This window comes from Amblyomma americanum, chromosome 3 (assembly GCF_052857255.1).
Source record: "Amblyomma americanum isolate KBUSLIRL-KWMA chromosome 3, ASM5285725v1, whole genome shotgun sequence".
Classification (NCBI taxonomy): Eukaryota; Metazoa; Arthropoda; class Arachnida; order Ixodida; family Ixodidae; genus Amblyomma; species Amblyomma americanum.
The window spans coordinates 165,107,767-165,120,489 of record NC_135499.1 but is presented as its reverse complement, the minus strand read 5'-3'; the positions used below and the strand labels follow the sequence as shown (position 1 = coordinate 165,120,489).

At 48.0% G+C, this 12,723-nt stretch overlaps 1 protein-coding gene across 1 annotated transcript in view; it reads left to right on the top strand.

The window, feature by feature from the left end:
* LOC144125361 (roundabout homolog 3-like) overlaps positions 1–12,723 on the top strand; it is a 316,643-nt gene that overhangs the window by 286,540 nt on the left and 17,380 nt on the right. Inside the window, exons 5-8 of the mRNA XM_077658675.1 lie at positions 2,738–2,889; positions 4,236–4,380; positions 5,475–5,768; positions 7,185–7,472. Of these exons, the coding sequence (XP_077514801.1) occupies positions 2,738–2,889; positions 4,236–4,380; positions 5,475–5,768; positions 7,185–7,472 (879 nt within the window). The remainder of the gene's footprint in view (positions 1–2,737; positions 2,890–4,235; positions 4,381–5,474; positions 5,769–7,184; positions 7,473–12,723) is intronic.

Below are 12,723 nucleotides of genomic sequence, written 5' to 3'. Positions count from 1 at the left end.
GCTACCATCACCACCGTCTCATTTATGTCGTCCACAACCGCCAATGCGTTCTGGTAGAGACGAGAGGAGACCCGAGCTTCGTGCTATACTGCCCCGACCTGCAACCCACAAACCTCGTGCCTCCTCTCCCTCTCTCCTTCTTTCTCCCATCTCCGCCCACCTCTCCACTTTCTGTTTTCGCCATTGCATGCCACTGGCTTCCTAACCTCTGCGCAGTGTGTATGTATACACGCGTCTAAAAGGCCCTTCTCTCCTTCCTGAGCACCTCGCACTGACGGCTAGACGGCCGCAGCCACCGGTGCGGTAAAGACAACGCAAATGAACCGTAAAACGGTTGTTCGCCCAGCATGCACAGCGCGCGGTAAGCCACCGCGAGCTGTTTCGTACGAGCCGTCCGCTCCGGAGGAAAATGGGGAAATAAAAGCAATTTTTTTACGGTTCTTGCTTGCGTGACTCGAAAAACAAAGCGCGACAAGGTAAGGGTAAAATAACTACTGTTATAACAGAAGCGAGCGAAGATTGCGGGCGTGTGTACGGCATACGTTTCTCAGCCCCCTCTTTCTTGAGATGTGGGCCCCTGCGTTTTTCGCTGATTACGTTCGAGCACTCGCTCGATTCGGGCTCAGCGAGGTTCGTTCGCTATTCGCCACTTGCCTCCTCTTCTTCGGGGGAACCGTGTCGCAACACGTGCCTACCGAGGAAAGCAGTCGCGCGCGGCTCGAGTTGTCGGAATGATTGAGAAGAGAAGAGCGGAAAATTATACCGCGGTATGAACTGAGCACAGCGTGAAGATCGTCTCGTCGCCGCGCTAGAAAACGTGATTTGTGTCACTGCCTCGAATTTCCATTTCTTGCTCAACACGTCCCCCCCCCCCCCCCCCCCCCCCCCACCTACTTATTCTTCTACGCCGCACTTCACCGCCTACATTGCTCTCGGCGGAAGAAAGATGAAAGTGATTGTTTAAAAACTTGATGCAAATGATGCGAGATTTTAAGATGGGGTTGTTCAGGGCGACGGGGGAGTTCATCTTCTACGCAGCACTACAGCGCTTTAGTGTGAAATTTTTCGGCTGAATTTGGAAACTACCGAGAACGAGGATTACGGGTGACGAGAGCGGCAGAGCGTGTGGTAAAACTCCCAGTCGCGAAAAAGGCTTACTAAATTTTATTCCGAGTGTGATCCAAAGGACGGTAGCAGCTACAAAATTAGCGCAAAAAAAAAACAGGACGTACATTTCGGGTATATATGCGTTGTTATAAGTAATCTGCGAGATAAATGTCATGCGGAGTCGTTCGCCGCAATAGTGTCCCTCACTGCGTTTTCCAGTACCAAAGCAACATCGTATTTCTAAGAAAGATATTTCTAAGACAGACAATGTATCCTTTATATTTCAGCCCACAGAAAGCATGAGCAGAAGCGAAGGTGCGCTCGAAAATACTAAGATTCCATTTACCGGTTTCCCGCGAAGTTCTTCGTGTACATCGTATTTTGCTGTTGCGAAATATTAAGGAATTCAGGGAGCTTCTGCTTTCTATTCGGTATCATGTATAATGCAGCACAGGCGAAAACAGCAACCCTCCGCTCAAAATTTCTCTAGTTTTTTTCTTCTTTTTCCTGCAGTCCCCACAACAGGCAGCAGTTATGCGCTCGAGCTCTTTTTATTTCAGTAACGTATGCAGTTGCGCAAAGTGAGAATTTCAACACGTGAGAACAGCTGGAGCGCGGCTGAAGAAGCAGGTGGCCAGTGCTTGTGACGGATGTATCCGTGTTGCCCGGTTTACCATGCAAGATCGAGCTGTACAACTAGATGCAGTATGTACTTAACTTGGACAGAACGTTTAAGTACTTTCGTACAGCGAGAAATCATCCGCTTTCCATACTTCCGCAAGCAGTGCGCGCCGAAGTTTGACATTTGCGCGCCTTCGATGCAAACTGCGGCCCTTGCCCAAATTCGCTGCTGGGCAGTTTACGGCGCCACATTGGTCAGTTCCTTACACTGCGTTCCGCTGCCGATTGCGAATTCGCGAGTGTGATGCTTGACCACGTCGGCAGTCATTCGATGCGGTTAAAATGCGATAACAACCACTCGCTTCGATCTCGTTACACGAAAGAACCCAGTGAGTGAAATTTATTTGTAGTCTTGTACTGCGGGAGATGCTTAGCAGTGTGCGTGTAGCTTTGGTATTTGCAAATAAATCGACCTTATTTATAAACTTGAGTGCATGTTTGAGAGCAAAATGAAGTTTTTGCATGTTTTTCTTTGTTTCGTGCCATTATCAACAGGTAACGGGTTGCTGGCCAGCAACACATGGACAGATTGCCACTTTCGGTTCAAGGGCACTTTAATGCCCTCTGTTACGAAACGTAGACCCAAAAAAACGCTGTCATTAACGCTGTCAAATCAAACCTGTCATCTATAATGTAACATATTGACGGCACCCTGAAGATTTTTTTCCCCCATCAAATACACGCTTGCAGTCACCCCGATCAGTTTACTTTTTATGACAGGAGGCTGATGACAATCAACTAATCTCCAGATTTTGACCCAAACACAATTCCTAATTTTGATATATGAGCCCTATGGGAATTTTCGCAAATACCATACCATGGCCAAAGGGCCCTTTCCGGTTTTAGTTCGTATTCAGCGCAACGGAGATTTGGAACAAGCGGACAGTATTTCTCCTCCGTGTCCACAACCACTGCTGACGCTGCTGTCTGCGTACCCCTGTTCTCGCAGTGAAGCCATCCATGGTGCGCATCCGGTCCAAGCAGCGCCCTCTGGCGGCCGGACTGCCGGCGGAGATCGAGTGCGAGGCTGCCGGCTCCCGTCCGCCGCCCGTCATCACCTGGTGGCGCGGCAAGGCAAAGATATCCGCCGACCACGTGAAGGTACGCTCTTCCCCTGTGCTGCCATCTGCGCTGTTCTTACGCGCCATTCTTTCACGGTAACAGCCAGTTACCGTACACCAGCTAGCATTAAAATGAATCATGTCGTTCGTAGTTCGCGTCTCATTTTTAGTTCTGGCGCAGTCATTTTACACGTATAGGACCGATCAGAGTGAAGAAAGCTCTTTGCGCGTCTGAAAAGCCAGATTTATCTTTACTTGCTCATCGAACAAGAAAAGTCAGGAAGGGGATAATACACTTGAAGGAAAAGTGCTTAATAAAAGCAGTATGGCAAGCGTAGCAGCGGGCGGCAGAAGGTTAGGTGGACGGAGGAGGACAGGGTTAATTGGAGAGACATGATGGAGGCCTTTGCCCTGCAGTGGATGTAGTCAGGGGTATGATGTTATCATTGCTACTTTAGTAACAGTCGTTGGCATCATACTGCATTCACTTTTACGATCCATCTCAGAGCAGTCGATTAGTTCCCTTTTATTGATAATGATGATGACCGTTTTTTTGAGTACAAAAACGGAATCAGAATGAAGAAAATCACGCGAAGGAAACTCACCCGTTTTTGAATTGGACACTGCGGAAGCAGCAAGGCAAACACGCGATTTCGAATGGCAGCACGCTTACGTGCAAACGCGACCAAGGCGCAGAACTATCTGCATTGTGCTGAAGCAATGTGTTTACCTCTGGCAGCCTGAATAACAGAAACTAAGCCCACATTTCATGACTGGATAGATTCAACTAATTTTAACCCATTATCAAGCAGTGGTAATCGCCTTTACTCTTTCTGCCCCTCGGAACAGATGTCCGTATTCATTTTCCAGGCCCTTATTCTTTCATTCTCTAGATAAAAGTAAATAATAAACAAAATATAATAGAACCTGTCGCTTTTTGTCTTAGCAGAAGAATCATAATGCGTATGAAGTTCTTAAATAAATGAGTAATTACTCATTAGGACCCACTAATACGTAGCCATGTGACTACGAAGAAAAGCCATGCAGTTTTTTCTTTGTATTTTCTTGTTGTTCTCTCTCTATCTTGATCGCGCATCTGTTCACCATCACTTCTTCTACACTATGGACCCTACTGATCAAAAACGTTCGTGGTTAGTGGATTCAAGACGAACTCCGCGTCACTGTGCTTGGCATAAAATATATTTTGTGTCTTCAACCCCTTTTCCTGAAGGTGCAGCTCACTGTAATAGTTCACTCTGGGTATTGTTGCCGTCTTTAACTGCTTCGATGTTGTGACACCGTTTTCTTGTCATACTTCTACGTCGCAAAATTTACATTTCAAATTACTCTTCGTGCTGTGATATCTTCACGCTGCGACGCTCGCAGGTGATGCCCATAGGAAACCGTGTCTTCTCTGTGGTCGCCTACACTCCGACGAGAGAGGACAACGGCAAGCGACTTCGCTGCGTCGCCGAAAACCCCAACATCGTGGGAAGTTCCATCGAAGCCTCGTACAGTCTTGACGTGCACTGTGAGTAGAAATTGTTTCTGCTGTTGAAAACATTTATTGGCCTACATGGGTACAAACCGTGTGGCTGGAGTCCCTATTTCGGGCGGCCCTGCTTACGAGCCTTTTCTGGCAATTAGAACTTGCGCTGGGCACGGCGGCTTCCCACTGATTAGGGCTCGGGTAAGGGATGGGATGCACTCCGTGATTCATAGAAGATACTTTACGTAGTACACGCACCATGTTAAACATCTTACTACATAGCACACGCACACATCCCCTATTTGTGTGCTTAGTGGTTGAAGGGCGCCTTTATGTTTTACTGCTAATACTGATCGATTATTTTGTTGCCTACCCTAATTAACCAGTGTTTACCCGCCCGTTAGTCACCAGATTAAAACAAAACACAGAGCTCGTATGCACGTCTGCATACACTTGTGACAGAGTGCAACACAAGTAGGGACAGCTCACCACAACGTTGTAAACATTTCCTGGCAGGAGCTGTCATTAACTCCTTTTTCCCAACATTCACCTTTCGCCACGCACTCGCATTACGGTAGAATCCCATCCTGCCAGACAGGCCCGAAATACTATATATGCGCTGATCATCGACGAAATGTCGATAATTGACGAGCATAGACAGTTCACGGAATACTATCCCTGAGTTTGTTAAAACTCATGTGGCCATATACCAAAGTATAGATCATGCCAGCTGAGCACGGATGCACGGGAGACCCAGCTCTATCATTGAGTGTGACACCTCCCACAGGCAGCGTTGAGAATAACTACAGCCAGGTAGTAGCTGTGTTCCAGCTTCCTCATGACTTCGCCATGTCTGTTCAAGGTCGGATAGTTCTCAATCCTAGACCACGCCTGCCTACTACCCAAGCACCCCCCCCCCCAAAAAAAAATAATAAACATTGTGGCTAAGCCCACGACGTTGGCGTGACCCTTCCTTGTGGTCTGCAATCTTCAAGTCATCCTGATCAGAACATCTGAACGCTTTTTGCCGAGAATCATTACGCAATTCTCTCCGGAGAAAATGGTGACGAAACTCGTGATTAGTGCAAAGTACGCAGCCTTTCTGATGACCCTTCTTTATGATGACCCCGGTGCAGACAAGCCCCTGGTGACCCTCCAGCTGGGCAAACGGCTTCGGCTGGAGGAGATCTACGAGGGTCAAGACGTGTACCTGGAGTGCAGCATAGATGCCAATCCGCGCGTGAGCGAGGTCATCTGGCGCTTCGAAGGCAGCCAGGACGTCCACTCGGACCCCGCGGCCAAGGTCATCACGAGCAACCAGTCGCTCGTGTTCCAGGCCATCCAGAGGCTGAACGCGGGACGCTACACCTGCGTCGCCATCAACACCGAGGGCGAGTCGGTCAGCAACGAGCTTCAGCTCAGAGTGCAGTGTCAGTATTTCCTCGCTCTTTTCCGAAAACTAAAGAAAAAAATATCGCTCGACGTAGATCCGTCACCACTTGTAGACAAAGAATACCGTAACACTGAGAGAGGTAGTCGGTATCCACGGCGCACGAAGGCGACATCTTAGAAACAATTAGCCAGCAAAGTATGGAAAGGAGATTAAGCCTCATGGGCTGCAAGCTGTATACATCACTACGAAGAGTTCCGGTATTGCCAAATATCAGAATTGAGTTATTCTTGCGTTACACCAAGTAAGAAGAGCGGAAAATCCTAACTGAAGCTCATGTAACGTAACAGCCAAAACCAATACTCAGGATGTCACTACCACAGTGCCTCCTTGCTATACCGGGACACTACATAGTAATGCATTCTCAGCGCGTACTCAGACTCAGCCGAAATCTCTCTAATATTGCAAGTCAATCAGTTTCGGTCGGTGATTCTACCTTCTTCATAGTTGAGAGATAAGTAACCCATATACTATACATTCTTTCTCAGAAACAGTGAGTACAGTGTCCGAAGCAAATGTCTACGGGATGCTGTTAGACCAAAAAACTAACCACCGGTTACTATACCGTGTGTCACGTGAGATTAAGTGACAGTTACTAGAGTGTTTTAACACTATCGTACCGTAAATACGCCAAGTACCGTACCTCCGACCGTACGGCAAATGCGGCTAGGAAAGCACGGCAACGATAGCAACGGTAACACGTGACTGTATTGGCCGCACTACCCGTACGGCCGTGCTGGAACTTTACTTGCGATGCTGAATGCGCCTTTTGTGGTGTCATCGTATGGCGTTTTCTATGCGCAGAGGTGCAAACGGCACATTCGTGAGTTCATTCCGCTGCGCACAGAGGACGCTAGAAATTCGTAGAGCGGCAAGCGACGTGCCTCTCCCCTCTTCTCCCCATTTCTCCTTCGTGTTACGCCAACGACGCCGCAGAACGGGGAAAAGTGCCCTTAACCGCTCTCGCTGTAAAACAAATATTTCGGTACCGTAGCACAAGCCAACTGGCTGGAGTGGCGTTGCATGCTCCATCCGCTGTTAAAAGTGCAAGAAAACAGAACTGTGGGATAGCGGCGAAATAAATTTGTTCCCGAGCCCATGTATCCCGTGAAGTTTGCTGCCTACTGTACACATCAGCCTTTGAGCTGCAGTGATTGTCGTTTTTTTTTTTACCGCGGTTTTAAACGTTTCGTATGGATGCATTCACACCAAGCTTTAGCTTTCTTGATACTTTTCAGCCAACAGGCGCAGATAAAAGTTAGAATTTCGGTCTAACGTTCCGAACATTCCTAGCAGCTCGTCACCGCAAAACACGCGTTTCGGTGATTTTAAGCACGGCTTCTACTCGAGACCAGCGCAGCTCTGACGCGTACCCCTTTCCCATCGTTCCGTGCAGACTCGCCGGTGTGTTCTCTGCGGCAGCGCGTCGTGTACCCGGCAGCGGCGCACGAGATGCTCCAGGTTTCGTGCGATGTGGACGCGCACCCGTCGGCCGTCAGCTTCCACTGGGCCTTCAACGGCAGCCTGCGCAGCCACGAGCTGCAGACGTTCGTGTCCGAGGGGAGCCGCAGCATTGCTTCGTACGTGCCGCGAGACAAGGCCGACTACGGCACCCTCCTCTGCTGGGCCGTCAACAAGATCGGCCGTCAGAAGGAGCCCTGCCGATTCCAGATCGTCCCCATCGGTCAGTTAGCAGCGCACACGTCTTTTCCCGGTGTCCTTCCTCCTTACCCCACCCCTCTCTTTCCTCATTTCTTTTCGCGCCCCCTCTTCCCTTTCCCCCAATTCAAGGTAGCCAACCGGAACACCCTTCTGATTACCTTCCCTGCATTGATCTTTCCTATTTGTGTGTCTGTCTCTCTTCTTTTACAGCGTTAGCAGTTCTTAGCTCGTTCCTCAAAAAAGTGGCTTCTGCGGCGTCGTCCACATTGCCCAACGGGCACACTGCGGGCACCAAGGGTGCCCTCGTTTACCTTAGCTTCCACAGCGACAGCCTAGTGGCTACAGTGTTAGCTGTTCTTAACTCTTTCTTCACTTTTGCGCTGTTGGCGTCGGTGTCCGCAAGCCCACCGCCGGGTACTCATGGGTAAAACTGCATTTCCGGGCACCCATCGGTAAAAATGCACCGCCGAAATACGAACCCAGCACGTCCCAACCAGGACGTTCCGCACTCGAAGCGCCTTTGGAATACAAGCCGGAAGCTCAAACCACTAGTCTTTTACCGTCGTATGTCTATACTTCTTCGCGAACACAAGCCAGGTAATCCTGGATCATTCGGGTTGGAAACTTGTATCCAGCAGCGGTAGCGCAGTGGTTAGAGCGTGCGGCTGCTGGGCCCAAGGACGCGGGCTCAATCCTAGCCGAGTATCGGTGAAGGCGAACGGCAGAAGGAGCTCGTGTGCTGTGCAATGTCAGTGCACTTTAACGAACCTCAGGGATCGAAATTAATCTGGCGCCCTCCACTACGGCGTCCCTCATAGCCCATGCGTTAAACACCGTAAAACAAAATGTACAACCTATTCTCGCTTCTGTGCGTGCTTGGACATGCTTCACAAATGTTACCATTAGCCCTAAACGCGAATTAACAGGAATAAACGAGGGTTAAAAAAAATATTAGTTAAAGTCAAGAGAACGAAATGTACTCGGAACAGTACACATAATGTGTAGAGTCACTATGTGAATGGCAAAGTAAGAAAAACTTGCTGCATCATTAAAAAAAACACCAGTGAGAGGGGACGAGAAGTTTGTTGGGGGTAGATGGCCGATGAAGACGAGTAATTGAAGTTCACTGGGAAAGTATTTGTTCTATGGTGTGTATTTTATTCTAACGGTGATGATAACGATATAATTTTCTTTTAAATTATTTTCCAAACCCTATTTTTTTTTTTCACTGTTTCTGTACAGATAGCTAGTGCCACGGACGTCAAAGTTTGTAGCGAGTAAGCCGAGTATGTTGCAGTCCACCGTTTCAGAGATGTAGTGGTAAAGTGACAACAGAATTAGCCGGAAGTAATTCGGTGCGAAAAAACGTGCTGTGCTGTTATTACACCGACACAACCGTTCATTAAAAATTTTAGCGTAATTGAAAAATTTCATTTATATTGTCTATATGAGGGGTGGTTACATTTAAATTATGCACTTCTAGAATTTTTCCTCGAGAAAATAGGGTTCACAATGTTTGTTTTTTATGTAATATTCTCGCTAGGGAAAGAGGGGTGACCTTGTCCCCCCCCACCTCTGCCCTAAATCCGCCCCTGGACCTGCTTGCGGCCGACATCAGAGTTTGATTCTTTGGATGGGCAATGGTGATGATAAAAACCACTGACTGGCATTGCAAAAAAAATATTCACTTATACTGACATATTACTTTTCAGTAAAAATTGTATTCGCATTATTCCTGCTGACAGCATTATCGATGCTTTCCGTATTACTATGCAACTGAGCTTTGTCTTGCTCCAGTTTTGAGTTGCTATATACTCTTGTGTCCTCTCCCGTCCCTTCTTCCTACGTGCGCTGCCACTGAAGTGATACTGGTGTCCTTCGTTCACTTTGTGAAAGAGAACACAACTAATAATAGGCAGGCAACCCATGTGCGGCCAAAGTCTTATGAGTTGCCAGGGAACTAACGTAAAAGTCTGCAGTTTTCCAGCCAGAAAAAGTCACACTTCACCCGTAGTTTACAGCCAGTTTATAGTTGATACTAGCGCCAGCCTTTATTACCTACACGTGGGCCTGCGCTGAAGCGTATACTGCTTATCGACCTCTCGAGAGAGTGGATGAAGAAAGACTTGGAAGTAAGCAAAAAATAAACCGCACAATAGCAGCGTTTGATTCTCCACTTTGTAGAGCTGTAACAATGGTAACAATACCTGGAAAAAGCAGGAAAATATCACGCCTCTATCCTCTTTCTCCTGCTTTCCCGTCTGCGTATATTCACTGGCGCAACACATCATCACCTCCGCAGCACGCCGCGAACAGGCAGGGAGCGCGGACAATCTGTATTGATGCACTGGACCCGGTCGTCGGCCGGTAAGCGCGCAATTTCGATTCACAACGCTCGCACACTGGACTCCTAGTTCCATCATCGCCCGGCGGGCAGGAGGCGGCAGCGCGTCGGGAATGGGCTCTGCCCGGCGTTCGATGCAGAGCGACGGCGTTACGGCCTGCAACAACTTCGCCGGCGAAGCCCGGGGAGTAAGCGGCGGAGGAAAAGGAGGGAAGAAAGCTCGGGCACTTATAAATATTCACTCGCTCATATCCGACGTTCGCCTTCCCTGGAGAGAGCTTGACGCACACGTGGCCACAAGTGCACTCGCGTGTATGTGCAAGTTTGTTTGTGAATGAGCGTGTGAGTGTGTTTTCCCGGATGCGGCAAGAAGCGTGTGTGATGGACGCGTATTCCTCTGCTACATAAGCCAGAAAGCGAGAGAGAGAGAGAGAGAGAGAGAGAGTGAAGGGAAATGCAAGCAAGCGCACGACAGCGCGGACTGCCGACGGCAATGCGCGTGAACTCGCGGAGTGATCGACGTTCGCTGGCGACTCCCTCTTCCCTTCTTATCGGCTTCCCCCCAACCCTCTTTTCCTCTACTTCCCGCTGCGCCAGCCGCCGTCAACGCGCCGGTGAAAAACGCTGCTTGAGGAACCAGGGCCTCTCTGCGCGCCAAGTTAGCGCTAATTACGGCTGTCTCGTTAACTGCCTTCTTAACCGAACGCGCGAGGCCGGGCTGGAAGCAGCCGCCGACGATTTTGATGGAGCAGCGCGAACTCGGAGCCCTGAGCGTATTTGCATCTCTTTCTTTGCTGGCTAAGCTCTCTTCGTTTATACCTCGGGCAGCTAAGCGCACTCTTCTCTCTCCTACTCTCTCTCTCTCTCTCTCTCTCTATTACTGCCACCGCTTCGCGACTTGATTGGCTGCGCCGGGTGATCGCACAGCTAGGTGCGCTGCCCAAACACCACTCATCCGTCTCGCGATGGCCAGTGGCGTATGTTGATTTATGGGTGGCAGGCCTGGCGACCGAGGCGAGGGGAGCACCGGCTTGCCTTGCCTCGGGAGAGATGGACCAACGATGCGATGGAAATGACGGTATATACGCGTACGTATGCGGCGGCCACCGATAGGAAAGAGTGCTGCCAGGAACGAAGACACAGCCTCGTACCGTGACCCCTAACAGCGGACTGCTTTTAGTGGATCATCGACTTTTCCGCCGGGCTATTAGCCTGGCCTGACAGCGGCCGATGCGTTGCGCACGCTTCGTTCATGCTCGTCCTCGTCTTTTTTCTGCTATTTCTTCTCCTTATTCTTCTGATTCCTATTCTGTTTTTTTTTCTTTTAGCGAACTTTTCCCACTACCACTATTTTTGTCTCCTGAGGGAAGAGTGGAAAGTTCACGAGTCGCAAAAGTATGGCAAGTTCCAGCGACCTGCTTTGCTTGTTGATGCATATGCTTCCGATGTTACTTCTAAATATGTATTTTTTTGTTTTTCTTCCGCACAGGCTGCCCGTGTTTCTCTGTGTGGTCATGCATGAGAATCGATGCTTGCGTAGGTGTGCGTGCGTTTGTGTCTGCTCTCAGTACGTGCGTTCTCTCGCAAGTTAGTTCGTGCGACTTTTAGTCTATATATATATAGTGGAAGCAGTCCGGGTTGCTCAACGGGCCAGTGAAAACTTGCACAGTGAAAAGGTCACAACTCGTACGATTATCAGTGTTTATTTAAAAACGGTTTCAGACGGTGGACCGTCCTTCGTCAGGGTTTTAAGTTCAATCTCTGATGGATTCAAATTAAAACCCTGATTAAGGACAGTCCACCGTCTGAAACTGTTGGTAAGTGTCAGGGTTGAGTTCCTGATGGATTCAACTTAAGACCCTGATTAAGGACGGTACACCGTTTGAAACCGTTGGTAAATAAACCGAGATAATCGTACCAGTTGTGACCTTTTCACTGTATATATATATATATATATATATATATATATATATATATATATATATATATATATATATATATATATATATATATATATATATATATATATATATATATATATATATATATATATATATATATATATATATATATATAGACGCATATTTGAATTTAGATGGTCTATTTTCTTGCACGTCTTGCTCCCTACCTGCTTATAAGATATGCAGTATTGAGCTACTTCCTAGCAAGGATTTAGCGGCTTGTTGTGAATTCTTTCTCTTTAGTGGAAAGCATGACTTAACAATACATCGAGCGCTCTCTCTCGTTCTGGTTTCAACCTCAGCCGACTCGTTTATGCGCTAATCTTGAACAGAAAAGCGGGGTGGCGCACCTTACCACCGGCCGACCTCTCCCACTTTTCCTTTGATTAAATTGCTTTCTCTATCTCTCTCTTGAATTGAATAACGGCTACACATTGAGAAAACAATGCGCGGTGTGTACAGTAGTTATCAGTTAAACCCTTTAGTCTATGCGAACCACGTGAAAATAGGGCCTTAGACGCTTGCCTTTTTCCTAATACGAACAGAAACCATCAAATCTCATGAAAAAAGCATGCGCTTTTGATTATATTTAAAAAAAAAAAACAGATGACTATTCGATCGATCCAGAGCGTTGCTAAGCCATAACAGTGCGTTCTGTATGTGAACGACTACGTATAAGCGACGTTGTGAAAGTTTTTTTTTTCTTTATTGCCCAACGACGTTGTACAAGCATCTGCTTTTGTTCGCTCCGTTAACGATTAAAGTTTTCAGCTTTTTTCTATTATTTTGGAGATTATTCTGTAGTCCACGTGGTTCGCTTTTATTTTCTGTTTTCATTTTCCTATCAGTCTCCCCGAGCGCATGCGAGCCTGGCCTCGCAACAGGCACGAACCGGTATCCGAACGTCTTGTCACTGAAAATAAACCCTCTGCGCCATCGCTCAATGTCAACTAAGAGGAGGGGGGGGA